The 26,949-nt window shown below is 42.5% G+C and overlaps 1 protein-coding gene across 3 annotated transcripts; it reads right to left on the minus strand.

The window, feature by feature from the left end:
• Nucleotides 1-175: 175 nt before the first annotated feature.
• On the minus strand, nucleotides 176-25,539 carry LOC110528009 (4'-phosphopantetheine phosphatase). Of its 3 annotated transcripts, XM_021609780.2 has the most exons (20): nucleotides 25,211-25,539; nucleotides 24,738-24,820; nucleotides 16,332-16,540; nucleotides 16,069-16,252; nucleotides 15,891-15,983; nucleotides 13,497-13,650; nucleotides 12,864-13,045; nucleotides 11,599-11,680; nucleotides 11,346-11,446; nucleotides 11,035-11,040; nucleotides 7,005-7,160; nucleotides 6,767-6,879; nucleotides 6,457-6,544; nucleotides 6,028-6,179; nucleotides 2,966-3,021; nucleotides 2,810-2,859; nucleotides 2,500-2,604; nucleotides 2,253-2,353; nucleotides 2,067-2,135; nucleotides 176-1,899 (listed from the first exon to the last, which is right to left on the minus strand). In XM_021609780.2, the coding sequence occupies exons 1-20, from the start codon at nucleotides 25,341-25,343 to the stop codon at nucleotides 1,644-1,646; spliced, it is 2,373 nt and encodes a 790-aa protein (XP_021465455.2). In that variant the 5' UTR covers nucleotides 25,344-25,539; the 3' UTR covers nucleotides 176-1,643. The 3 variants fall into 3 exon arrangements, with proteins under 3 accessions (XP_021465455.2, XP_021465456.2, XP_036839443.1); XM_021609781.2 differs by lacking the exon at nucleotides 11,035-11,040 and having other exon boundaries at nucleotides 25,211-25,536; XM_036983548.1 differs by lacking the exons at nucleotides 24,738-24,820; nucleotides 25,211-25,539 and adding an exon at nucleotides 23,960-24,069.
• Between the last annotated feature and the right edge of the window lie 1,410 nt (nucleotides 25,540-26,949).

The raw sequence follows: 26,949 nt of genomic DNA on the forward strand, positions 1-26,949 counted from the left end.
GAGGTACAGCATGTTGTGGAGTAGGACTTCCTGCTTGGCACAGTGCATTATTAGCATATTACTCCGTGTCCCCGGCAAGAGCAGAGCGTGGTATACTAGCTGGTATAAACTTCCCCTCCCATGAACTCCCTAAAATGTAATAAGTACCCCCCCACCAAAAACAAGACAAACGGCATTAAAATATATTCAGATTTAAATCAAAGTGATTGTCAATAGAACAAAATACTTTCCATAATTTCGGAGCATCATGAACTCTTAACGCAAATTAATTATATTAACACTTATTTATCATGTATATACACAAATGATAATACAATATCGCAAAGTGAGTTCACAGGTTAAGCAAAAAGCCATGGAAACATTTGGACAGCAAGACCTCAACCTACATTTCAGACACCTGGTTTGATAAAGATAGTATGAATGAGTATCATCAGTAAGTAAATTAACCATCAAATACTGTCACCTCCAATCACCCAGAGCATTACTTTAATAAAGCGCAGATCTGTTATTGCCTTAGTTTAAACTATTTTAAGAATTGAAAGTAAATCCCTTTTACACAACATTTTGTTAATGACAGTGGTTAGCCTACTGTTTGACAACTTCAATGTTTTAGTTGTTTGGAAGCAGACTTAATTTACTAAGGCTACCAACAAAATGATAATGACACAAAGACGGCTTAAACATTTGCAATAAAATTACCTGAAATACACATTTTGAGTTTGACACAACACTTTCAAAACGTCCATTGAACAAAATATACTTCACATTTAGTTTGGGTTGTTAGGAACATATTTCACAGTAAAATACTGCCACCTTCTGGAATTTTAAGAATCATTTTAACCCCATCAATAAAGTGCTATTATCCACTCTTTTCAAACAAAATTCCCAGTAGCAACATTTTTAGCTTCTCAGACAATGATCATCACACAATTAAGTAAATAATCTCAATTCACCTAGTGGCAGTGATGGAGGCAACTCCTGGAATCAAAGAAAAGACACTCATGTAGCCCAAGGTAACAAACGTCCATGCTTTCCCTACACGAGAAATGAAACCAGGTTGGTTGCATTTTGAACAAGCTATGCTTTTTATCACTCCAACCTTAAGGCACAGTTACCATATTTTTGTGTTGCTTCACCACCGATTACTGTAATTACCCTGGTAGCAAGCCACACACAAAGCATCTCCACCACTGAAAGGGACACGTTGTCATGGTAACCATTGGGATGCTGTGTGTAAACAGCAGGGTACTGATGATAACCTGTCTATAAATGCACTCAGTAGAGTATCTCACCAGCATTGACAGTCAATCTACAAAGAGTGCACACCTCTACCACTGACAACCGTTGTCTGTTCTGATACCTTAACTATAATTTAAGATGTGATCTACAAGAACACACAACATGGTGCAAAGTATGGCTGTATATTCAAAAAATAAAGACATTTAAACATTCTGGTGTTACAAAGAAATGTTATACTCTGCTTTAACCTACTAAGCTTTCAAATCAACCCAAGTCCACTGATTATCTTAACACCTCCCTGTACAATCATCACGAGGTGGTCAAATCAACCCCATTACAGCCAACTGGACCTCTCCAACTAGTACCTCAACCTGTCCCATGATCAGACTTCAAAAAGAGAGAGATTATGAAGGTGTCACTGGAACATGATCCAGGGTGGTGGTTTTGTGGCCTGGTGGCACCTCATACTTGAAGACCACGCTGAAGAGCTTGCCCCCCAGCCGGTCAGCCAGCCAGGAGTTCTTGATGACAGCCATCTTGAGGCTCTCGCAGCTCAATATGGCGTAGTAGTTGGTGTGGATGGCCCGGCCCATGCCCTCGATGATCACCAGGTCTACATGGCGCTCTCGCACAACCCCAGCCAACACCTTGTCAAGACGGCTGTGGTGGGGAGAGAAATTGACACACATTTGGGAGGATTTACCTTAAAAATGTAACAGAAATTACTAAAGAAACTTAAAAATGTTGCTTCAGGTTATGTTTTTAAACATAGTTAACAAGGGTATGTTACACTGAAATATAATGAACGCTTAAGAAATAAAACAGACCTCAAATCTAAGCAAGGAGAGCTGGAGCCACTCTGGACTAGCGTCAGCCTGTCCTCCTTCACAGCAGACCTGCAAAACAAATTAAATGGACATTGACATGCTGGTATAGGAAAACAAAAAAAACATATCATTACTATCCTATCTTTTACATCCATAAATGCAGTGCCAAAATACTTAAATACTCACTGTATGACTAAATCCATTGCAGCTATTCTTTCAGTCAAGATCTGCAGCTCACTGTTTGTTACATCATTCAGAGCTGGGCTAGAGTTGCTGGCAAGGACAACCTGGAAAACAACATAGCAGGGGGTCAAAGGAAGAAAAAGGGAAATCTTGCTGTGTTCATAGTGTTTCATTAAATCCTGTGTATATTTGAAAGGGTGGTACAAGTGACAGATTTTCAGATAATGGGAAGGACTGTGTAGCTTCTTACCTCTGTTCCCCTGCAGATAAGCTCTCTGACAAATGGGAACACTCCAAGTATGATGTCTATTCCACTATTATCTACGAAAAACAATGCACACTTATGAGGTGGGCCCTGGAAAAGAAAGCCAGCAGGCATGGTATTCAATTACTGTTCCACAGCATCAAGTCATATACATCTTTGTGCCAAATCCTAACTTGAGATCCAGGCACACAACTTCTGTGGATCTTAAGTTAGGATGTGGCCCATAAACCAAATGCAGCTAATATAATAACAACTTTGAAACACTTCATCATCAGGAAACAGTTTAAATTCTTACCTTCAGTCTCTCGAGCCATTGGTCATAGGCATCCACAAGCCACGGCCGCTCTATGGAGAAAAAGGGACTATAATTAAGTAGCCTGTATAGGTTGCAGCAGCAGTATAAAATGCAGGACACATAAAACACATGTTTACCCAATAGGGGCTTTCATACCTTCCAACTGCAGTTTTGCATGTTCAAAGCCAAACTCCGGATCAGACTCCAGAACACTATTACAAGTGAAAATGTGAGCATGAGCGACATTCTTTGCTCATCTAAAAACAACATTTTCTCAAGAAAATTGAAATATACAGTAGCAGATGAAAGTTGACACACCTACTCCTTCCAGGGCTGTTCTTTATTTCTACATTGTAGAATAACAGTGAAGACATCAAAACTATGAAATAACACATAGAATCACGTAGTAAGCAAAAAAGTTTATTCAAAATATATTTGAGATTCTTCAAAGTAGGCACCCTTTGCCTTGACAGCTTTGCACACTCTTGCCATTCAACCAGCTTCATGAGGAATGTTTTTCCAAGTCTCGACGATGAAGGCCTGATTCACGTAGTCTCCTCTGAACAGTTGATGTTGAGATGTGTCCGTTACTGGAACTCTGAAGCATTTATTTGGACTGCAATCTGAGATGCAGCTGACTAATTAATTTATCCTCTGCGGCAGAGGTAACTCTGGGTCTTGTTTTCCTGTGGCGGTCCTCATGAGAGCCAGTTTCGTCATAGCGCTTGATGGTTTTTGCGACTGCACTTGTAGAAAGTTTAAAAGTTCTTGAAATTTTCCGGATTGAACAATGGACTGTCATTTCTTTTGCTTATTTGAGCTGTCCTTGCCATAATATGGACTTGGTTTTCTAGCAAATAGGGCTATCTTCTGTATACCACCCCTACCTTGTCATAACTGATTGTCTCAAACGCATTAAGGAAAGAAATTCCTCAAATTAACTTAACCTGTTAATTCCTGCTTGATAGAATGCCAAGAGTGTGCAAAGCTGTCATCAAGGCAAAAGGTGGCTACTTTGAAGAATCTCAAATATAAAATATTATTTTGATTTGTTTTACACTTGTGGTTACTACATGATTCCATACGAGTTATTTCATAGTGTTGATGTCTTTACTATTATTCTACAATGTAGAAAAGAGTAAAAATAAAGAAACCCTGGAATGAGTAGGTGTGTCCAAACGTTTGACTGCTACTGTATGTACACACATACATACATACATACATACATACATACATACATACATACATACATACATACATACATACATACATACACACATACATACACACATACACACATACACACATACACACATACACACATACACACATACACACATACACACATACACACATACACACATACATACATACATACACACACAGAGCAGTCGGAAAGTACTGACATTATAGTTCTATTCTAAAGTTGATTCAATTGTTTTTTCCTCATCAATCTACACACAATACCCCATAATGAAAAAGCAAAAACAGGTTTTTAGAAATGTAGTAAAAATAAAACCCTGAAATATCAAATTAAAATAAGTGTTCACTCTTTACTCAGTGCTTTGTTGAATAACCTTTGGCAGTGATTACAGCTTTGAGTATGATGTTACAAGTTTGGCACACCTGTATTTGGAGAGTTTCTCCCATTCTTCTATGCAGATCCTCTCAAGCCCTGTCAAGTTGGATGAGGAGCGTCACTTCACAGCTATTTTCAAGTCTCTCCAGAGATGTTCGATTGGGTTAAAGTCCGGGCTATGGCTGGGCCACTCAAGGACATTCAGAGACTTGTCCCGAAACCACTCCTGTGTTGTCTTGGCTGTGGGCTTAGGGTCATTATCCTGATTAAAATGTGTACCTTCGCCCCAGTCTAAGATCCTGAGTGCTCTGGAGCAGGTTTTCATTTAGGATCTCCGTACTTTGTACATTCATCTTTCCCTCAATCCTGACTAGTCTCCTAGTCCATCCTGACTAGTCTCCCAGTCCGTGCCACTGAAAAACATCCCCACAGCATGATGCTGCCACCACCATGCTTCATCGTAGGGATGGTGCCAGATTTCCTCCAGATGTGACACTTGGCATACAGACCAAATAATTCAAACTTAGTTTCATCAGACCAGAGAATCTTGTTTCTCATGGTCTGAGAGTCTTTAGGTGCCTTTTGGCAAATTCCAAGTGGGCTGTCATGTGCGTTTCATTGAAGAGTGGCTTCTATCTGGCTACTCTACCATAAAGGCCTGATTGGTGGAGTTCTGCAGAGATGCTTGTCCTTCTGGAAGGTTCTCCCATTTCCACAGAGGAACTATGGAGCTTTGTCAGAGTGACCATCGGGTTCTCGGTTACCTCCCTTATCAAGGCCCTTCTCCCTCAATTGCTCAGTTTGGCCGGGCGGTCAGCTCTACAAAGAGTCTTGGTGGTTCCAAACTTCTTCGATTTAAGAATGATGGAGGCCACTGTGTTCTTGGGGCCTTTCAATGCTGCAGAAATGTTTTGGTACCCTTCCCCAGATCTGTGCCTCGACATAATCCTGTCTCGGAGCTCTACGGACAATTCCTTCAAACTCATGGTTTGGTTTTTGCTCTGACATGCACCGTCACCTGTGGGAGCTTATATAACCAGGTGTACCTTTCCAAATCATGTCCAATCAATAACATTTTCCACAGGTGGAATCCAATAAATTGTGCTTCGGGAAAAGTCTCAATATCCTTGAGGGGCCCAGCTAGAGCCCGGACTTGAACCCGATCGAACATCTCTCCTGAAGAAAGCTGTGCAGCGACGCTCCCCAGCCTACCTGACAGTGCTTGAGAGGATCTGCAGAGAAGAATGGGAGAAACTCCCCAAATACAGTAGTGCTAAGCTTGAAGAGTCACACCAAAGAAGACTCGGTGTTGTAATCATGGCCAAAGGTGCTTCAACAAAGTACTGAGTAAAGGGTCTGAATTCTATTGTGAATGTGATTTCAGTTTTTATTTTTAATACATTTGCAAACATTTCTAAACCTGTTTTTGCTTTGTCATTATGGGATATTGTGTGTAGATTTATGAGGGAAAAAATGTAATCTGTTTTAGAATAAGGCTGTAACGTAACAAAGTGGAAAACGTCAAGGGGTCAGAAAACCTTCCTAATGCACTGTATACGACCAGAATTTTAGTCCTAATAATATCCTTCAAAAGTCCCAAGTTTAGGAGTGCACAGAGTGCAGCCTCATTAAGACTCACTCCGATACAGCCTTGGCTCCCCAATCGAAGACGTTCCCAGCCAGGAGGCCCCTGACCAGGGCAAACTGCCTCTGCTCCCAGCTCAGCTCCCCCAGGGACTTGACTGCCTTCTGGAAGTACTTGAGGGCCATGTCGTTCTCCCCCTGCTTGATCTGTGGGAGGGGTGGAGACACAGCACTGAGACAACAGCTTCCTCCCACTTCTCACTGATGATCTACAACATTAGCAATTCATGCTAATCAAGATAAGTGGACATGAAATTACATTAAAAGGCACACAAGACGACACTTGAAAGCTTCATCAGATGAACTACTCAACATTCAAGGTAAATCAATTCCAGAAAAAGAGTAGCATTAGAACATTTATTGGAACAGTGAACAACAATAGAGAAAAATAGTTATAGGAAAGAGCTATAGAATCCACTCAAACCTTTGAGTATGGGTCAGGGAAGTTGAACTCGTTTAAACAGTGTTCTCTTGTGTCTAACAGACTTCTTACAGTGAGGGATCCATAAGCACTAGAGGTGAGAAGAGAAGTACTCTACATTAGCAGATAAACACATACAGATTGGTGAGGGAACAATGAGACTTCATCTACAAGAGTCACTCATCCACTAATAAGAGGCCTTTGGAGACAAGCATCTATAAATTATCAAGAAACCGTGTTATGCTCAAGTTGGTTTAACAGCCTTTGAAATCTATCTGCAGCTGTGGCATTCAGATCCTGTGGCTCCCCTTACAAAGGCTGGTGGCGGAGGGTCTGAAGCTTGTGCTGGTACTTGTGACGGAACTTCTCTGCTCGTTCAGCGGCCTCTGGAAGATCAGGCTGGCTGGCAACAGCTCTCTTCACCACCTATCCAAAGCACATTGCCCAGATCAACTGTTTCAAAAGTGACCAGGATAAGGACTCCCTGTCAATGCATAATGCAATGTGTGTATATTGATTAATAGACCAGTGGCAGGTTCTCTGCCTCTTACCCCATCCAGGGCCTCCTCGAAGCAGTAGAGCCAGTACTCCCGTGCAAGGGCGTCCTCTGAGAGGTCCACTGTGTCTGGGATGTAGGAGGACGGGTCCTGCAGCAGGGGCAGATTCACCAGCTGCCTCTCCAGACGGTCCATCTCCAACATGTCAAACTGAAGCCGAAGAGGAGACAAACTGAGCACTGTACATAATGCAAGGCTAATGCATTCATGCACACTTAGACGGGTTTCCTGGCAACGCCAGATAAATGCACATCGCAGGGGTAAAAGGCTGTGTGGTATGATTCTGAATGGTTAGATAGCCAGCAACAATGACAAGAAGCTGCCTTGTCGGCATATCCGACCACGACTCCACCTTGCTCCTACAGTCCTATAGGCAGAAACTCAAACAAGATGTACCCATGACTAGAACGTTCAACGCTGTTCTGACCAATCGGAATCCATGCTTCCCGATTGTTTTGATCACGAGGACTGGGAAATGTTCCGGGCAGACTCAGAGAATAATATCGAGCTACAGTTGAAGTCGGAAGTTTACACACACCGTAGCCAAATACATTTAAACTCAGTTTTTCACAACTCCTGACATTTAATCCTAGTAAACATTCCCTGACTTAGGTCAGTTAGGATCACCACTTTATTTTAAGAATGTGAAATGTCAGAATAATAGTAGAGAGAATTATTAATTTCAGGTTTTATTTCTTTCATCACATTCCCAGTGGGTCAGAAGTTTACATACACTCAATTAGTATTTGGTAGCGTTGCCTTTTAAAATGTTTAACTTGGGTCAAACGTTTCGGGTAGCCTTCCACAATAAATTGAATTTTGGCCCATTCCTCCTGACAGAGATGGTGTAACTGAGTCCGGTTTGTAGGCCTCATTGCTCACACACGCTTCTTCAGTTCTGCCCACCAATTTTCTACAGGATTGAGGTCAGGGCATTGTGATGGCCATCCCAATACCTTGACTTTGTTGTCCTTAAGCCATTTTGCCATAACTTTGGAAGTATGCTTGGTGTCATTGTCCATTTGGAAGACCCATTTGCGAAGCTTTAACTTCCTGACTCAAGTCTTGAGATGTTGCTTCAATATATCCACATAATTTTCCTTTCCTCATGATGCCATCTATTTTCTGAAGCTCACCAGTCCGTCCTGCAGCAAAGCACCCCCACAACACGATGCTGCCACCCCCGTGCTTCACGGTTGGGATGGTGTTCTTCGGCTTGCAACCCCCCCCACCGTCTTCCAAACATAACGATGGTCATTATAGCCAAACAGCTCTATCAGAAAAGTACGATCTTTGTCCCCATGTGCAGTTGCAAACCGTAGTCTGGCTTTTTTACGGCGGTTTTGGAGCAGTGGCTTCTTCCTTGCTGAGCGGCCTTTCAGGTTATGTCGATATAGGATTCATTTTACTGTGGATATAGATACTTTTGTACCCGTTTCCTCTAGCATCTTCACAAGGTCCTTTGCTGTTGTTCTGGGATTGATTTTCACTTTTCGCACCAAAGTACTTTCATCTCCAGGAGACAGATGGACAACATTGTTTCTGTAACCAAGGCAAAGATAACAGAACTAAATTACTATAGCCCCGTAGCACTCACCTCTGGCATCATGAAATGCCGAGAGAGACTAGTCAATGATCATATCACCTCTACCTTACCTGCCACCCTAGACCCACTTCAGTTTGCATACCGCCCCAACAGGTCCAGACGATGCAATCGCATGCACACTGTCCTATACCATCTGGACAAGAGGAATACCTATGTAAAAATGCTGTTCATTGACTACAGCTCAGCATTCAACACCATGGTACCCTCCAAACTCATCATTAAGCTGGAGGCCCTGGGTCACAACCCTGCCCTGTGCAATTGGGTCCTGGACTTTGACGGGCCGCCCCCAGGTGGTGAAGGTAAGAAACATTGCCACTTCACTGACCCTCAAAACTGGGGCCCCACAAGGGTGCGTGCTCAGCCCACTCCTGTATTCCCTGTTCACCCATGACTGCGTGGCCATGCACACTTCCAACTCAATCATCAAGGTTGCAGACGACACAACAGTAGTGGGCTTGATTACCAACAATGACGAGACAGCCTACAGGGAGGTGAAGGCAATCTGAGTGTGGTGTGAGGAAAACAACTTCTCACTCAACGTCAACAAAAAGGAGATGATCGTGGACTTCAGGAAACAGCCAAGGGAGCACCCCCATATCCACATCGAAGGGACAGTAGTGGAGAAGGTGGAAAGCTTGAAGTTCCTCGGCGTACACAGACAAACTGAAAAGTTCCACCCACACAGACAGTGTGGTGAAGGCTCAACAGCACCTCTCAACCTCAGGAGGCTGAAGAAATGAGTCTTGTCACCTAAAACCCTGACAAACCTTTACAGATGCACAATTGGGAGCATCCTGTCAGGCTATATCACCGCTTGGTACAGCAACTGCACCACCCTCAACCGCAAGGCTCTCCAGAGGGTGGTGCGGTCTGCACAATGCATTACTAGGGGCAAACTACCTGCCCTCCAGGACACCTACAGCACCCGATGTCACAGGAAGGCCAAAAAGATCAAGGACAACAACCATCCGAGCCACTGCCTGTTCACCTCGCTACCACCCAGAAGGCGAGGTCAGTACAGGTGCATCAAAGCTGAAACCGAGAGACTGAAAAACAGCTTCCATCTCAAGGCCATCAGACTGCTAAAAAGCAATCACTAACTCAGAAGCTGCTGCCTACATAGAGACTCACTAGTCACTTTAATAATGTTTACATATCTTTCATTATTCATCTCATATGTATATACTGCATCTTGCCTATGCCGCTTGGCCATAGCTCATCCATGTACATATTCTTATTCCATCCCTTTAGACGTGTGTGTATTAGGTAGTTGTTGGGGAATTGTTAGATATTACTGCACTGTCGGAACTAGAAACACAAGCATTTTGCAAAACTCGCATTAAAATCTGCTAACCATGTGTATGTGACCAATACAATTTGATGTGGGGATTCATAGGCGACACGTTTCAGCCAGTTGTATCTTGTTCTTGATACCAGGTCTTGTTTTGAGGTGTTTTGAGTAATGACATATCCATGCTAATACGGCTAAAATTCATTAGTAAGCTAACCAACTGTAACGATGTATTTGAGAGAAAACAAGTCCTTATTGTGCACATTTATGTTTTCAATAAATATTTGGAGGCCAAATATAGTTTACATATTATCAAAAAGAAAGGAGGACCAAGGCACTCCATATAATTAATTAAAATGCCTTTATTTGTATGGCATGTTCAATGGAAAAAAAATATTTAAAAATCAGACGCGTTACGGCTGCATGGCCTTCGCCAGGGAGTACAAAGAAATAATAAAATGTCCTCTTTGTAACAGCTTTTCAAATTAGCCCTAATTTGAAGAGGGAGTTTACATGTTGTCAATAATCCTTTGAACATAAGCCAACCCAGTCTGTTTTGCCCCAAAGTTGCGCACGCATTTTGTTGCTAAACAACCCAATAAAAGTGAAACGAGTCCTTCAAACATAGCTAAACTCCAATTTGTTTTCACTATGCCCCCTAGTGGTCAGTGAGCTGAGAATAGCATTATGTGTCAAACTCCACACTGTTAGTGGGCAGTGGACACACGCATCAACATTATAGTATCAACATTTTAAAAATATAGTACACCACCTCACACCAGTCACATCCGTGCAGTGAGTAGGATTTCATGCACAATTTACAAGGTGAACAGACCTGCCTACTATTCTCCACAGTGTCACACAGGTTGGTTGACTATAAGGTTGGTTATAACATGTTACAGCTCCATTTAAACCATGACTACATAGAGCAACACTTCAAAGGCTGTTATGCAATAAAGGAAAAGGCTGGCATATAGCAGTTACAATGCCACAGCTGTCTCTCTGAAACCTTATTTAACCCATTGTGAATGTGAATGCTTGGCAAGCTGGTAGCTACAAAGCCAGAACCATGGGAAACATTTAGCCCTAATCAAACCACTACACACAAAGCATGGAGAAGTACTTACGGAAAACTGAAGGGTTACAGTAGGTAAACAGAGGTAAGAGATTGTGGATATGAAGAGAAGAAATTAAAACAAAATGTTAGACTGAAAAGATCAATGAATGCCTCATACCAGGCCTGTGGATTTTAAAAGGACAGCGTTGGTGACATTTCCATAGAAAAGATCAAATCCACAATCTCAGACTGAGAGTGGGGGGAATTGCTATAATGGTCAATGAAATGACACCAAAATTAAATAAGTGGGTTATGAGCGCACCCTGGTGGTCTTATGCTGACCTTTCAGTATTTTAACTTTTTCTTTTCCAATGGACTTACTGTTCCACTACGTGCACGTTGCATGGGGTTCAGGTCAGGAGAAGTACTCATAAGGCCAGAGCTCCCAGCATAGTTCTCCCCCCAACTGTATTGGTTAGGATCTAGATAAAGTGCAACAAATAACAGTGAATTAGACAAAATAACTTCCCATCAAGAAGACAATCCTTACAAAACCTAGGGTGTGATAAACTATGGATTCCTGTGCCACTTTCTGTCAAGAAGAAACTCCATAGATGAAAGCATCTTGACTTACTGTCTTCCTCTGCTCCCTTAAGGAAGGCTCCAATAGTCCCCAGATAGCCTTCATGCCTCAGGAAGAGTGCCTGGACTTCACCCTGCAAAAACACAATATAAAACTCCACTCAGATGGAAGCATTTCCAACTAATTATGCTCATAGGCTACTTTTAAATGATGCAATCTATCAAACATGTCATATCAATGTTTATGTATCATCTCCACTAGGGAGGGGCACGGTTAATCGAATATCCGGATATCCGAACGGACATTACTATTCGAAAACTTGTGAGTAATCTTTTTGTTGTTGAGGGGGGGCATTTTAACAATGAAAAAGCTCTAAATTAAAATTGTCCATGTTACATTGTTACACACAAGGACATGACATGCTTAATTTAATAAAACAAACCTTAAAAATGTAGTGTTTATGTACGGCGCTGTTAGCTACTGCTGCTTCAGATGTCACGTGGCTTTGACAGAACATTGCTTACAGTTGCGCACTGTAAATGGAGCCTACAGTTGAGGACACATTGACTACGCAGACTACACAGATTACACAGGCAGCCCAAGTGAGCTTTTTTCCCCCCTCACTAATTGGTATTTTGAACAATCAGATCAGCTCGGAAAAAGAGCTGATGTGAAAAGATCTGAGGTCACTGGAAAATAATATATATCAGAATTGGGCTGCCTGTATAAACGCAGCCAAAGTTGTCGTTTTCAAGCTCATTTTCTCATCCATGGGCTATATGTTGCATTTTACACAAAGGCATTTTACCATCATTGCCATCCAGTCAGCCCTGACAAGCGTATGCCATTTTACCCACTTCAAATAGCGACTAGCCTACAGGTGCGCACCAAAAGAGGGTCCACTAGACCTGACACAGATCAATGCAAAACACGCACCAGAAAACTTTTTCTATGATGGCTAACATCAGACTTCTTTCACTGTTGCCGTTAGCCTAGGCTACTGTTAGCCAAAAACTAATAGCACCCTGAAAACAAATGTGCACTGTCTGCTGTTGTAGCACTTTGCGTCATTCTGATTGGTCAAGAGAGTAAAGCAATTTGTATCTCAGGATAAAGGGTATATTTGCATACTACTGTGTGAATAGTGCAGTTCAGATTTGATTGCTGCTTTTCAAGCTCTGAACTAGGCCCATACCTGATTATAGTCAGCTGCCATCAGATCCAGTTCTGTCAGTGCTAAATCTAGACCTCAATCAAATGTAACTGGATTGAGAAAGACATGCTTGTTAATGAGGTACAGTGTGGGTGGGGCTTGCCTTGGTGAAGAAGTTGATGCTGTAAGTGATGGTGTGCATAGTGACAGGGTGTCCTCGGATGAAGAAACCCCCAAAGTAGACCCTGGTCAAGTTGTGGAGCCGGGCATAGAGGCAGGCCAGCTGCCCAATGTCATTGCTGATCATATGGAGCAGGCTCTTAGCCATGTCTTCTTTAGAGAACTCTAATTCAGGAGGAGACAAAAGTAAAGGTATGTCAACATACAGCCAAGTGAAGCACCAGAAACATAACTCGTCAACAAGCCCAGGTCCCATTGAAGTACGTACGTACAGTGTTGTATGTATAGGTAGTTTGTGACCAGTATTATTGGCACTACATGATACACATGAATGTCACATGATACATATGAATGACCTAAGAGTGAATTAGTTGCTTTCTTTGCCATGGCTGGCTGCCTCGTCTACATTTCTCAACAGTAACAGTAACCAACCAGCCTACAGGGGACAAGGTCACAGTAACTGGGTAAGAGGTCATCAATCAGTTAGTGCTCAACAGGAATGTAGCCTACATTACAGTAGATAGCATGCCAGGGAGTCTGCTCCTGAAGACAGTACCATGAAAAACATGTCATGGGGTAAAGAGTAAAAGTACTGCAAATGCTCTATTCTCTTTACCTTTGTCAGGAGTAGCAGATTTTCCAAAGCTGCTTGCAATAAGGTCCCCAGTCAAGCCCAAGGACCCATAAGATCCCCCGTAGATGTCTTTGACCAACATGTCAACATTTGTGTGCTGCCCCTTCGAGGCCAACTGAAGGAGTTCATCAAACCTCTGTAGGAGGGGAGAGCAGGTCATGAGAGTAGAGTAGTTTTAAAAAGAGACTTTTCACCAAGATAGCTATTTTGTAACCACCCTATTCAGAACAAGGGTTTAACTACACAGGGCAGTCTTCCAGATAATATAAAGTAGCAGTAAGGTCAACTGGCAAAATAATAGGCAAGAACAAACAAAATAAAACTGTAAATTTAAGATAATTTGAATAGCTTGATCAATTAAAAAAGGTTATTGGGCTTGAAGTTCTTTATTATTATTACTATTTTTTAAATCTGTCGGGCCCCAGCCGCAAACTCAGTCTCTGTGTGTAGTTAACCGACCCTCTCTGCCCAGTCATCACCATTTTACCTGTTGTTGTTTTAGCTGATTAGCGGTTGTTGTCTCACCCGTTGTTGTCTTAGTTAGCTCTCCAAATCAACACCTGTGATTACTTTATGCCTGGCTGTATGTCTCTCTCATATGTCAATATGCATTGTATACTGTTGTTTAGGTTAGTGATCATTGTTTTAGTTTACTGCGGAGCCCCTAGTTCCACTCATTATACCTCTAATACCTCCTTTGTCACACCTCCCACACATGCGGTGACCTCACCCATTATAACCAGCTTATCCAGAGATACAACCTCTCTTATCATCACTCAGTGCCTGGGCTTACCTCCGCTGTACCCACACCCCACCAGTCTGCACATTATGCCCTGAATCTATTCTACCACGCCCAGAAATCTGCTCCTTTTATTCTTTGTCAACAACGCTCTAGGCGACCAGTTTTGATAGCCTTTAGCCGTACCCTCATCCTACTCCTCCTCTGTTCCTCGGGTGATGTGGAGGTAAACCCAGGCCCTGCGTGTCCCCAGGCACCCTCATTTGTTGACTTCTGTGATCGAAAAAGCCTTGGTTTCATGCATGTCAACATCAGAAGCCTCCTCCCTAAGTTTGTTTTACTCACTGCTTTAGCACACTCCGCCAACCCTGATGTCCTTGCCGAATCTGAATCCTGGCTTAGGGAGGCCACCAACAATTTTGAGATTTCCATACCCAGCTACATTATTTTCCGTCAAGATAAAACTGCCAAAGGGGGAGGAGTTGCAATCTACTGCAGAGATAGCCTGCAAAGTTCTGTCATACTTTCCAGGTCTATACCCAAACAGTTTGAACTTCTAATTTTAATAATGAACCACTCCAGAAATAAGTCTCTCACTGTTGCCGCCTGCTATCAACCCCCCTCCGCTCCCAGCTGTGCCCTGGACACCATTTGTGAATTGATCGTCCCCCCATCTAGCTTCAGAGTTTGTTCTGTTAGTTGACCTAAACTGGGATATGCTTAACACCCCGGTAGTCCTACAATCTAAGCTAGATTCCCTCAATCTCAGACAAATCATCAAGGAACCCACCAGGTACAACCCTAAATCCGTTAACATGGGCACCCTCAGACATTATCCTGACCAACTTGCCCTCCAAATACACCTCCGCTGTTTTCAAATCAGGTTCTCAGCGATCACTGCCTCATTGTCTGCATCTGCGGTCAAACGACCACCCCTCATCACTGTCAAACGCTCCCTAAAACACTTCTGCGAGCAGGCCTTTCTAATCGACCTGGTATCCTGGAAGGATATTGACCTCATCCCGTCAGTAGAGGATGCCTGGTCATTCTTTAAAAGTAATTTCCTCACCATCTTAGACAAGTATGCCCCGTTCAAAAAATGCAGAACTAAGAACAGATATAGCCCTTGGTTCACTCCAGACCTGACTGCCCTTGTCCAGCACAAAATCATCCTGTGGCAGACTGCAATAACATCGGATAGTCCCCGAGATATGCAACTGTTCAGGAAAGTCAGGAACCAATACACGCAGTCAGTCAGGAAAGCGAAGGTTTGCTTTTTCAAGCAGAAATTTGCCTCCTGTAGCTCTAACTCCAAAAAGTTTTGGGACACTGTAAAGTCCATGGAGAACAAGAGCACCTCCTCCCAGCTGCCCACTGCACTGAGGCTAGATAACACGATCACCACTGATAAATCTATGATAATCAAAATTTTCAATAAGCATTTCTCAACGGCTGGCCATGCCTTCCCTCCTGGCTACTCCAACCCCAGCCAACAGCTCCCCCCCCCCCCCCCCCCCCCGCAGCTACTCGCCCAAGCCTCCCCAACTTGTTCTCAACTAGCCTACCTGGTTAAATAAAGGTGAAATAAAAATTTAAAAAATAAAAAGTCTCAGCAAGGGGGTGAGGAGGGGTTTTACCTTTGTTTTTGTGAGCAATGCTCCAAGGCCCCAGAATGTCCCCCCACCTATGGAGCTTCCTCCAACACGCTCAAATGTATCCTCTGATTCAACCTGTTTGGAGAGAAAGATTGTTGAATTAATGGGTAAGTCTACATAGGCCACGTCACACCAGATCTGGAGTGTCAGGCATTGGTACCTTGAAAATGGACACCCCTGAGCCGATGTTGATGAGCAGGTAAGGGAAAATGTCAGGGTGAGTGTTCTGGAAGCGGAACTCAGAGTCTGCATGCTTGACATAGACGAAGGCCTCATGGGTGATATTCCTCAGCACAAAGTTGCAGCCCTTGATCAGGCATGTCATTTCATCCTCCTTGTCCACCCTAATCAAAACAAAGAATAGCTACATTATAATAAGCAAAACCTTCTACTGGTCATAGGGTCTTTAAAAATAAAACTCACCTGAGTTTCAGTTTCTTCTCTATGAGATCTTTAAACTTGTGAGCCCCTCCACCGGTGGCTTTGATGACTTTGGTGTCAGTGTTGACCAGGTGGTCTTTGATAAAGTCCAGGCAGGTTTCGATATAGGCATTTTCAAATTTGATGAAGTGAAGGCGAGCCGACATCTCCTCCTGCATAGAGATCTCATAGAGGGGGTCACCCTCAGTCTCCTAGTAAAGAGGAGAGACACAGTTAAGAGACCAGACCAGCACTGCAGATCACCAGGGCAACCTGAGTGGTCTCAGTAAGACATTTTAAGTCTACACCTTCACTGTCCCAATGTACAAACCTTTTTGATAGGGATGCACGATATCGGAGTCGGCCAATATTAGCTAAAAATGGCAACATCAGCCCGATGTCTAGTTTTACACCAATGTGAAAACCGATGTCAAAGCTGACGTACATACCTATATAACGTAGGTAGATGACGTAATGACGCCATTAAAAATATAGCGCTACATGTGCAACACAGCATTCCTAACCTAGCCCACAATGTCTGCTGTGTGGATCGAACAGTCAACAAGTCAAGCAGTCATTTGAAAAAGTACGAATATTTCAGCGAGGCAACTCAAAGGAGAAGTCCATGAAAGCCAAGATAATGGAATTCATTGCCCTTGACAATCAACCGTTCTCTGTTGTGTATGATGTTGGCTTTCCCCGACTGGATCGAGCACTGGCACACACTACCAAGTAGGCGCCATTTTTCAGATGCTGCCCTACTGGAGTTACACAGCATCCATGAGCTACTTGATTAATTAGGGCCGATTGAAAGTTTTCATAACAATCAGAAATCGGTATTTTTGTGCGTCGATTTGCCGATTAAAATAAAAATATATTATTATTTTTATACCTTTATTTAACTAGGCAAGTCAGTTAAGAACACATTCTTATTTTCAATGATGGCCTAGGAACGGTGGGTTAACTACCTTGTTCAGGGGCAGAGCAACAGATTTTCACCTTGTCAGCTCGGGGGATCCAATCTTGCAACCTTACAGTTAACTAGTCCAACGCAATAACGACCTGCCTCTCTCTCGTTGCACTCCACAAGGAGACTGCCTGTTACGCGACTGCAGTAAGCCAAGGTAAGTTGCTAGCTAGCATTAAACTTATCTTATAAAAAACAAGTCATAATCACTACTTACCTGGGAATATTGAAGACTCATGTTCTGAGCAAGGAACTGAAACGTTAGCTTTCTTACATAGCACATTTTGCACTTTTACTTTCTTCTCCAACACTTTGTTTTTGCATTATTTAAACCAAATTGAACATGTTTCATTATTTACTTGAGGCTAAATTGATTTTATTGATGTATTATATTAAGTTAAAATAAATGTTCATTCAGTATTGTTGTAATTGTCATTATTACAAATAAATAAATGTAAAAAAAATGTATATATAATTTTTAGATATATATAAAAATAAATTAATGAAAAAATAATATTTATTTATTTATAATTATATATATATATATATATATATATATATATATATATATATATATATATATATAATTATAATTATAAATAAATAAATAAATATTATTTTTTCATTAATTTATTTATATATATATATATATATATATATATATATATATATATATATATATATATATATATATATATTTTTTTTTTTAAATCGGCTGATTAGACGGTATGGGCTTTTTTGGTCCTCCAATAATCGGTATCGGTGTTGAAAAATCATAATCGGTCGACCTCTAATGGGCATCACTGCTATTCGCTTCACGACTGACACTTGGACCAGTGATGTCAGCGCCATGAGCATTATGAGTCTAACAACACATTTGTTCTACGAGGATTTCCTACTGACTAAAGCTGTATTGCATGCTCAAGAATATGCTCGTTCTCATACCGCTGCTGCCATTTCAATGGCATTTGAGAACGTGTTTGAAAAACTTGCCTAGCTCCATTCGAACAACTGACTCGAGAAATAAGCTCAACTGTGTCTGCAGCAGACGTGATACCCTGTCATGGCATTGAAACGCCTGCTCAACAAAAATGTTAACAGACCATCGGGTTAACTTGGAAAAGTACTCTACTAGAGGCTGTGAACAAGCGATTCGGTGGAATTCTCTGAACCTCTACTGTGTCACACCATGCTCAATGCTAGGTACAAGGACCGCTACTTCAATGCAGACAAGAAACAGAGTTTACGTGAAAACGTCACTGCTTGATATGCATGATGAAATCCTGGTTGAGAACTAAAAAAAACAGCACAAGTGAAAGAAATAGGTTTTGATTATGTTTTACTGGTAATTGGGACATGCGTAAATGCCAACAAAATAACTTTTTGGTCAGTGTGTGTGTTTCAACTAACTGTACTAGAATGCTTAAAAAGGACGCAAACATTTTTAATATCAGTATCATTTTTTTTGGCAAGGAAAATATCGGAATCGGCCAAAAACATAATATTGTGCATCCCTACTTCTTGATGCCCTAGATCATGAAATCGGTAGCCTATGAGTCTACCACAAAACACACACTGAAGCAATCCTCTATTGGCTTCTCTCCAACTAAAACAAGCTTGATTAGATTATGTTTCTGTAGCTACACACATGTTTTATCAGGTAGACCCATCAGAGACCTCAGACAAGAAACACAGTTCAGTCTGCTTAGTCAACTAGGCCTAAACACTGTAATAACACTTCATAGCTGAGCACTTTGGCAGCAAATCCCTTTATCCCCTCATTGAGCACTGACAGACATTTTATGTTATTGTTGCTGCGTAAATGGCTTAAATAGTTGGACATAAGGGGGGGGGGGGGGGGGGGGGGGTCTCATTTTGGCAAGTCTGTCCTCCGTCCTCTCTCCTCCACCCTTAGTGACCCGGAAACCGATAAGTGGTCGAGTGGTGTCAATTCGTTAATAGCACACGGAAGATGATACTCCACTCCTCGATAGCCTCATTTCGGCGAGGAAGCACAAGTGTATCTAGCTCCCAAACTCGAGGAGGAATTCTGCCTTCACCCTAAAGTTTTCAGCGATTAGAGTCGCCAACGACTGGCTCATGTCATCTACAATCCCGATGCTGTGTTTTAACGTTTAGAAACCTCAATAATCCTCCCTTGCAATATGGCTTTTGAAACATATGGCCGTTAAAAAATCTTTCAGATAAAAAAATAAAAAAAGATACTGACCACACCACCCGCGTGACCACCCGCGTGCGTGCGTATCGCAAAATAAATTTACACTCTACACTGCATATGGAAAGTATTCAGACCCTTTGACTTTTTCCACTTTGTTACACTACAGCCTTATTCTAACATGGATTCAATAGTTTTTTTTCCTGCGTCAATCTACACACAATATCCCATAATGACAAAACAAAAACAGGTTCAGAATATTTTGCAAATTTATTACAAAAACTGAAATTTCACATTTACATAAGTACTCAGAACCTTTACTCAGTACTTTGTAGAAGCACCTTTGGCAGCGATTACAGCCCCGAGTCTTCTTGGGTATGACATTACAAGCTTGACACAACTGTATTTGGGGAGTTTCTTCCATTCTTCTCAGATGATCCTCTCAAGCTCTGTCAGGTTAGATGGGGAGCGTCGCTGTATAGCGATTTTCAGGTCTCTCCAGAGATGTTCGATTAGGTTCAAGTCCGGTCTCTGGCTGGGCCACTCAAGGATATTCAGTGACTTGTCCCGAAGCCACTCCTGCATTGTCTTGGCTGTGTGCTTAGGGTTGTTGTCCTGTTGGAAGGTGAACCTTTACCCCAGTCTGAGGTCCTGAGTGTTCTAAAACATGTTATAAATCAAGGATCTCGGTACTTTGCTCAGTTAACTTTCCCTCAATCCTGACTAGTCTACCAGTCCCTGCCACTGAAAAACATCCCCACAGCCTGATGCTGCCACCACCATGCTTCACCGTAGGGATGGTGCCAGGTTTCCTCCAGACATGATGCTTGGCATTCAGACCAAAGAGATAAATCTTGGTTCCATCAGACCATATAATCTTGTTTCTCATGGTCAGAGTATTTAGGTGTCTTTTTGCAAACTCCAAGTGGGCTATCATGTGCCTTTTACTGAGGAGTGGCTTCAGTCTGGCCACTCAACCATTAAGGCCTGATTGGTGGAGTGCTGCATAGATGGTTGTCCTTCTGGAAGTTTCTCCCAGCTCCAGAGAGGAACTCTGTCAGGGTAATTTAACATTTTCTTTTTAGAAAACAATTTCTCGCTGATATGAAAGATACACTATATACACAAGTGGACACCCCTTCAAATTTGTGGCTTCGACTATTTCAGCCAAACCCGTTGCTGACAGGCGTATAAAACTGAGAACATAGCCATGCAATCTCCCATAGACAGACATTGGCAGTATTAAGGCCTTACTGAAAAGCTCAGTAACTTTCAATGTGGCACCGTCATATGATGCCACCTTTCCAACAAAGGAAAGCCCTGCTAGAGCTGCCCCGATCAACTATAAGTGTTGTTATTGTGAAATAGAAATGTCTAGGAGCAACTATGGCTAAGCCGCGAATTAGTAGGCCACACAAGATCACAGAATGAGACCACGGAGTGCTGAAGTGTGTAGCACGTAAAAATCATCTGTCCTCGATTGCAACACTCATTACCAAGTTCCAAAGTGCCTCTGGAAGCAACTTCAACACAAACTGTTCATCTGGAGCTTCATGAAAGGGGTTCAGCTCATGGTTATCCTGGAATCATTTGTTTTTTCACTCAATGGAGGAACGTAGAGAAATGCTGATGGATGTCTTGCTCGAGCTGTGTATGCAACTGGTTAACCTCTGATGCTCACAGGCAATGTGCATTGGAAGAGATTTCTGAATGTTCTTCGCCCAGCATACACCCCTCCAACCAGACATGATTTATCTACTCAATTGCTGGATGTAGAGTTCAAGTGAAGGTCAAGAAAATCATAGACAAAGCAGACTTGCAATCATCTTTGATGGGTGGTTGAATGATCAAGGAATAGTTAACTACATCATCTCCACCCCTCAACCAGTATTCAACAAGAGCACAGACACAAGGGACAACAGACACACCGGTCTCTACATTGCAGATGAGCTCAAGGCAGTCATCAATGACGGACCACAGAATACATTTGCACTGGTGACAGACAATGCAGCAAACATGAAGGCTGCTTGGTCTAAGGTGGAGGAGTCCTACCCTCACATCACACCCATTGACTGTGCTGATCATGCATTGAATACGCTCCTCAAGGACATCATGGCACTGAAAACAATGGATACACTCTAAAAGAGACCCAAAGAAATGGTTAGGTATATGAAGGGTCATCAAGTTATAGCAGTAATCTACCTCACCAAGCAAAGTGAGAAGAATAAGAGCACAACATTGAAGCTGCCCAGCAACACCTGTCTGGGTAGTGTTGTCATCATGTTTGACAGTCTCCTGGAGGGGAAGGAGTCTCTCCAAGAAATGTCCATATCACAGTTTGCCGATATGGACAGCCCCATCAAGAGGATCCTCCTGGATGATCTATTTTGGGAGAGAGTGGTAAGCAGCCTGAAACCTATAGCAGTAGCCATTGCACGGATTGAGGGAGACAATACCATCCGGTCTAATGTTCAGACTCTGCTTTCAGATGAAAGAGAAGACATCTGTACTGCCCTGCCCACTTCACTGTTGCTCCAAGTAGAGGAAACTGCAGTTCTAAAATACATCAAAAAGCGTGAAGACTTCTGCCTGAAGCCCATACATGCCGCAGTGTACATGTTGGGCCCCAAGTATGCTGGCAAGAGCATCCTGTCTGGTGTAGAGATCAACAAGGCCTATGGTGTCATCACTACCATGTCTCACCACATTGGCCTAGATGAGAGCAAGGTTCTTGGCAGCCTGGCGAATCACACTTCCAAGCAAGGACTCTGGGATGGAGATGCAATATGGCAGTCGTGCCAACATATCTCATCAGCCACCTGGTGGAAGGGATTTTGTGGATCTGAGGCTCTTTCCCCCGTTGCCTCCTTCCAGCAAATTTGAGGCTTTTTGAGCCTGACAACAATCCATCCTCAACAAGGTTGGAAAGTGACAGTGAAGATGAGGCCTCAGTCTGATGTTCAAGAGGTGGACATTGAGGAGGTCCAGAGAGAAGACATGGAAGCCTGAGAGAAAGACAACCAAAGCTTTAGTGTCAAGACTATCATTTTACAGATGTATGTTGAAACCGTTTTTGGGAGACGCGATGGATCATTGGGGATCATTCAATATTCCCTTTTGTTGTTCAGTGAAATCATCCCATGTAAAGAGTCAACTCAATTAAAGTTCAATTCGTAACTACATTTGATATATTTTTTCCATTGGAAGGATTTAGTCATTTGCAATTATGTCTCCATATGATATGGTAAATATAGCCAATGCAAAAAATCTCTACATTTAAAATGGTATTAATATTAATTTGCATACATTTCTGTTAATTCCCATATATTCCCACGGAAAGTTTCCACCTCTGAATATCCCCCAAAATGTGCAACCCTAATCATGACATCAGTGATCTTGACGTCAAAGCTCAAAATTCTAAAGATTTGTTCCCAGTCGGAAGTCTGAGATGTCCCAGTTCCCACTGCTTAATTTCAAACATGCGCATTTTTATCAACAGTCCCTCTCCTCAATTATCTTTGACCTTTTTCAAAAGGAAAGAGGACACAGGAGTTGAGCAAATCTAACAGGGAAAAGGCCAAGCTCTTAAGTCCTCTGCTCCATTGTACCGCAGCGCTACAACCTGGTTTTAGAGCGTTTCGTATTATTCTGTACGTAAATCCAAGACAATACATTTAGTATGATTTGTTATGTTTTGTATGGTATGTATTCATTTGTGGATGATCATCACACGTCGTATGATATGTTACGATTTTCTGTCTAACGTTAGCTAGGTTAGGGTTGAAGCAAATTTATGCTTGACCATGCAGCGGCTTTTAGGGGTTAGGGTTAACTAAAAGGGTTAAGGTTAGAGTTAGGGGAATGGTTAGTTAACATACCAAGTAGATACAAAGTAGCAAAAAAGTAGTAAGTAGTTGAAATGTTTCTAATTAGCTAAAATGCTAAAGTTAACCATGATGAGATTCAAACTCGCAATGTTCCCTCAAATTTGTTTTGTCAAGAAGTAAATGTCAGGTCTGCTGAGCACCAAATTGAACATTGTGAAAATTCTGTGCAACTTCTGGCGCGCGATTGCTGTGAACACCTTAGGCTGTACTGAGCTTTAAGTTAAAGTTATAACAGTTATACTGTGGCTATTTGATCATAATGTAGACCTACCATCAAAAAACAATGAAGAAAATGCATCCCATAACATTTTAACATGGAAATAGCTGTTCTATCATTCAGCCTACAGTAGCAGCCAATGTGTGGTGTTCAATGTAGGTCTACATTCCATGAGACTTCTGAAAAAAACAACATGCAGGGCTTGACATTAACCTGTTAATCCACTTTTCCTTCAAACAAGGAGGTGACTGAAAATGTGTTATTTGATGCAAGAAACCACTTAACAAAATAAAATGCACCATTACTCCCATACTACTACTTAGCTTATTCAAACCCGTCTCAAAATACAACACTGGCCCTTTAAGACAAAGAAAAGCTCGTTACCTGACTCGCTTTTCAAAGACGTCTAGAATTGCACATGTATTGTGCTCTTGTAGGAAGCAACCACTTCCCCATTGCTGACTACAAATGATCCATAACTGTTAAAAATTCACTAACTAGCAAAGGATATGAACAAATGTGCACACGTCGCATTAGTAGCTCTCGCTTTGATCACAAAACAAGTGCATCACCTCATGACCGCTCATGGTGTAAAAACAGTCCCGTTCAAAATAAATGGCACAGATCCTACTGCAGCACTGATTGTTTATGGCGCACCGGTCTGCATAGAGTGCAGTGCGGACCTGAGTCTTGCCTGTCAATGCAATAGAATCCTACGCCAATGCCTTCTGCATACAACAACATCTCTTGCATAGTGTGTTATGTTATGTTGCATTTAAAGTAGCTAATATTGTGTTGATTCGATCACAATTCCCACAGTAAAGGAACGACAATAGTGTAAACTAACAGGACAAACTAAACTCTAGAAAGTTGAGTGAAGTTCAATCTAGTGCTTCTCTGCATGGCTGAAGTCTTTTCTGCGTGGTAGTCTCTGGGGAGCTGCTTGCACTTGCGCAGCTTAGAGGGAACATTGGTTGCTAAACGTTCCTGTTATATGGCCACCCATCCACCCCCAACGAACCACCCTACTTTCGCTTGAGTAACCATCTGTCTTATGTAACCAAATTCTGGGTGTCCCAGTTGTACATTTACTGTGTTGCGTCTAGTCTGACACCAGGCTGAGTGTACTGACAGTGTTCCAACGTTTATGTATACCGCCTACCTTTGCAGTATGGTCGAATGACCGTACTTTCGCTACTTTGTGTTGAACAGTGGAGTAATAGGCGAGTTTCGTCAGAGATCCACCTGTGAGGAAAAAACGTTGATAATTGATCGTAGTAACTACCTAGTTGGCATGGAAAAACATGTCAGACACTGTTGACAGCTCAGCCACTTTGGCTCAGTGGTAAACATTTGCTAACTTAACTAGCTAGACATATCCACATAAAATGTGTAATTGCCACTAGATAACATGTATGTCTGTAGCAGGCTTGTGGCGCTAAGGTAACTTCACAGGAACAGGTACTTCATTTAGTTCATTTAAACACTGCAGCGTTAGTTAGCCAGACAGAACGACAGCACGTCGCTGCTTGCTAACCTCTCGTGAATGCCTGGCTGTGTGTGTTGTCAAAGTAAGAAGCCAACTGAATATATTCAAGTAGTGATAGAAAAATGCAACTTAGTGTATAACGTTACCTATGTCTATTGCGAACCTCTTTGCATTTTCCAAATTCCTGAAGATCTCGTCGGGTGGAAGAGTTATGCTTTTATCCATGCTGTGACCACTGTCCACTCTTTCACATCCCGCCGCCATCTTGGAAGTAGACATTGTGCGGATTCGATTACGCTGAGCCGCGGGGCACACTGACTATAGCCCGTGACATGAACGGGCAGGATGAGCGCCTGTCTCAATCGAATGCTGTTCTGCGCCGCTCGTAGCCTGGCTGACATGACCCACTTGACCACAGCTCGGTCATGTTGTCAACAAGGCAGCATGGTGAATCGTCCATGGCCCGGCTCCACCAGGCGGCAAAATGGTTCTTAGACCCCTCAATAGAAAAGTTTTAGTTTTATGTCCCTATATGAAAATAGCAAAAAAGTTAAAATGGTTGAGTGACAGGGTGACGCATAATCCGAATATCCGCTGTGATGCGCCAGGACAATAAATAGTGCTCCGTCCAGAAACGTACATCTCTTTCCCATAAAACATGTTTGATTTTTCAAACTAGTTTTCATTGTGAAGGTATATAAAGCATTTATATATAGAGAAAAAAAATCACGTTTGCATGTTAAAAATTAGAATCCCACTCATTACTCATTACTCCTGTTTGGCCCTGTCCGGGGGTGTCCTCAGATGGGGCCACAGTGTCTCCTGACCCCTCCTGTCTCAGCCTCCAGTATTTATGCTGCAGTAGTTTATGTGTTGGGAGCTAGGGTCAGTTTGTTATATCTGGAGTACTTCTCCTGTCCTATTCGGTGTCCTGTGTGAATTTAAGACCTGAGCCCTAGGACCATGCCTCAGGACTACCTGACATGATGATTCCTTGCTGTCCCCAGTCCACCTGGCCGTGCCGCTGCTCCAGTTTCAACTGTTCTGCCTTATTATTATTTGACCATGCTGGTCATTTATGAACATTTGAACATCTTGGCCATGTTCTGTTATAATCTCCACCCGGCACAGCCAGAAGAGGACTGGCCACCCCACATAGCCTGGTTCCTCTCTAGGTTTCTTCCTAGGTTTTGGCCTTTCTAGGGAGTTTTTCCTAGCCACCGTGCTTCTACACCTGCATTGCTTGCTGTTTGGGGTTTTAGGCTGGGTTTCTGTACAAGACTTTGAGATATCAGCTGATGTACGAAGGGCTATATAAATAAAATTGATTTGATTACTCCACTAGGACACCTGGCTCACTCCCGGGATTTAGCCAGTTTCCAATTCGAATGCATTCAACTTTCACAGTCCCTAACAGGGCGCCGGGCCCAGATTAATCAAATCCCCTCATTGGTCGTGTTCCTCTGCTCAGACGTTGCATGCATCAACCAATGGGCAAATTCCTCTGCACAGGCTTTGCTGGCGCATTCCAGATCGTACAACGACTGGTATGCTAACCACGTCATATGATATAGCAATATGGTTCCCGAACGTTGGTTGGTGCATGCTAAATCTGTGCAGGTGTAACAGTATAACTTTAGACCGTCCCCTCGCCCATACCCGGGCGCGAACCAGGGACCCTCTGCACACATCAACAACAGTCACCCATCGCTCCACAAAAGCCGCGGCCCTTGCAGTGCAAGGGAACTACTACTTCAAGGTCTCAGAGCAAGTAACGTCACCGATTGAAATGCTATTTAGCGCGAACACCGCTAACTAGCTAGCCATTTCACATCCGTTACACAGGGGTATGCGACCTATCATCGGCTGTGTCATCATTGCTATA

The sequence above is a fragment of the Oncorhynchus mykiss genome, chromosome 7, assembly GCF_013265735.2.
Source record: "Oncorhynchus mykiss isolate Arlee chromosome 7, USDA_OmykA_1.1, whole genome shotgun sequence".
Classification (NCBI taxonomy): domain Eukaryota; kingdom Metazoa; phylum Chordata; class Actinopteri; order Salmoniformes; family Salmonidae; genus Oncorhynchus; species Oncorhynchus mykiss.

Coding starts and splice junctions, on each gene's coding strand:
- LOC110528009 (XM_021609780.2), bottom strand. CDS start 25,343: ATGTCTACTTCCAAGATGGCGGCGGGATGTGAAAGAGTGGACAGTGGT. Junction 16,541..24,737: donor CATTCGACCATACTGCAAAG/GTAGGCGGTATA, acceptor CCTCTTTACTAG/GAGACTGAGGGTGACCCCCT. Junction 6,180..6,456: donor TCCCTGACCCATACTCAAAG/GTTTGAGTGGAT, acceptor CCCCTCCCACAG/ATCAAGCAGGGGGAGAACGA.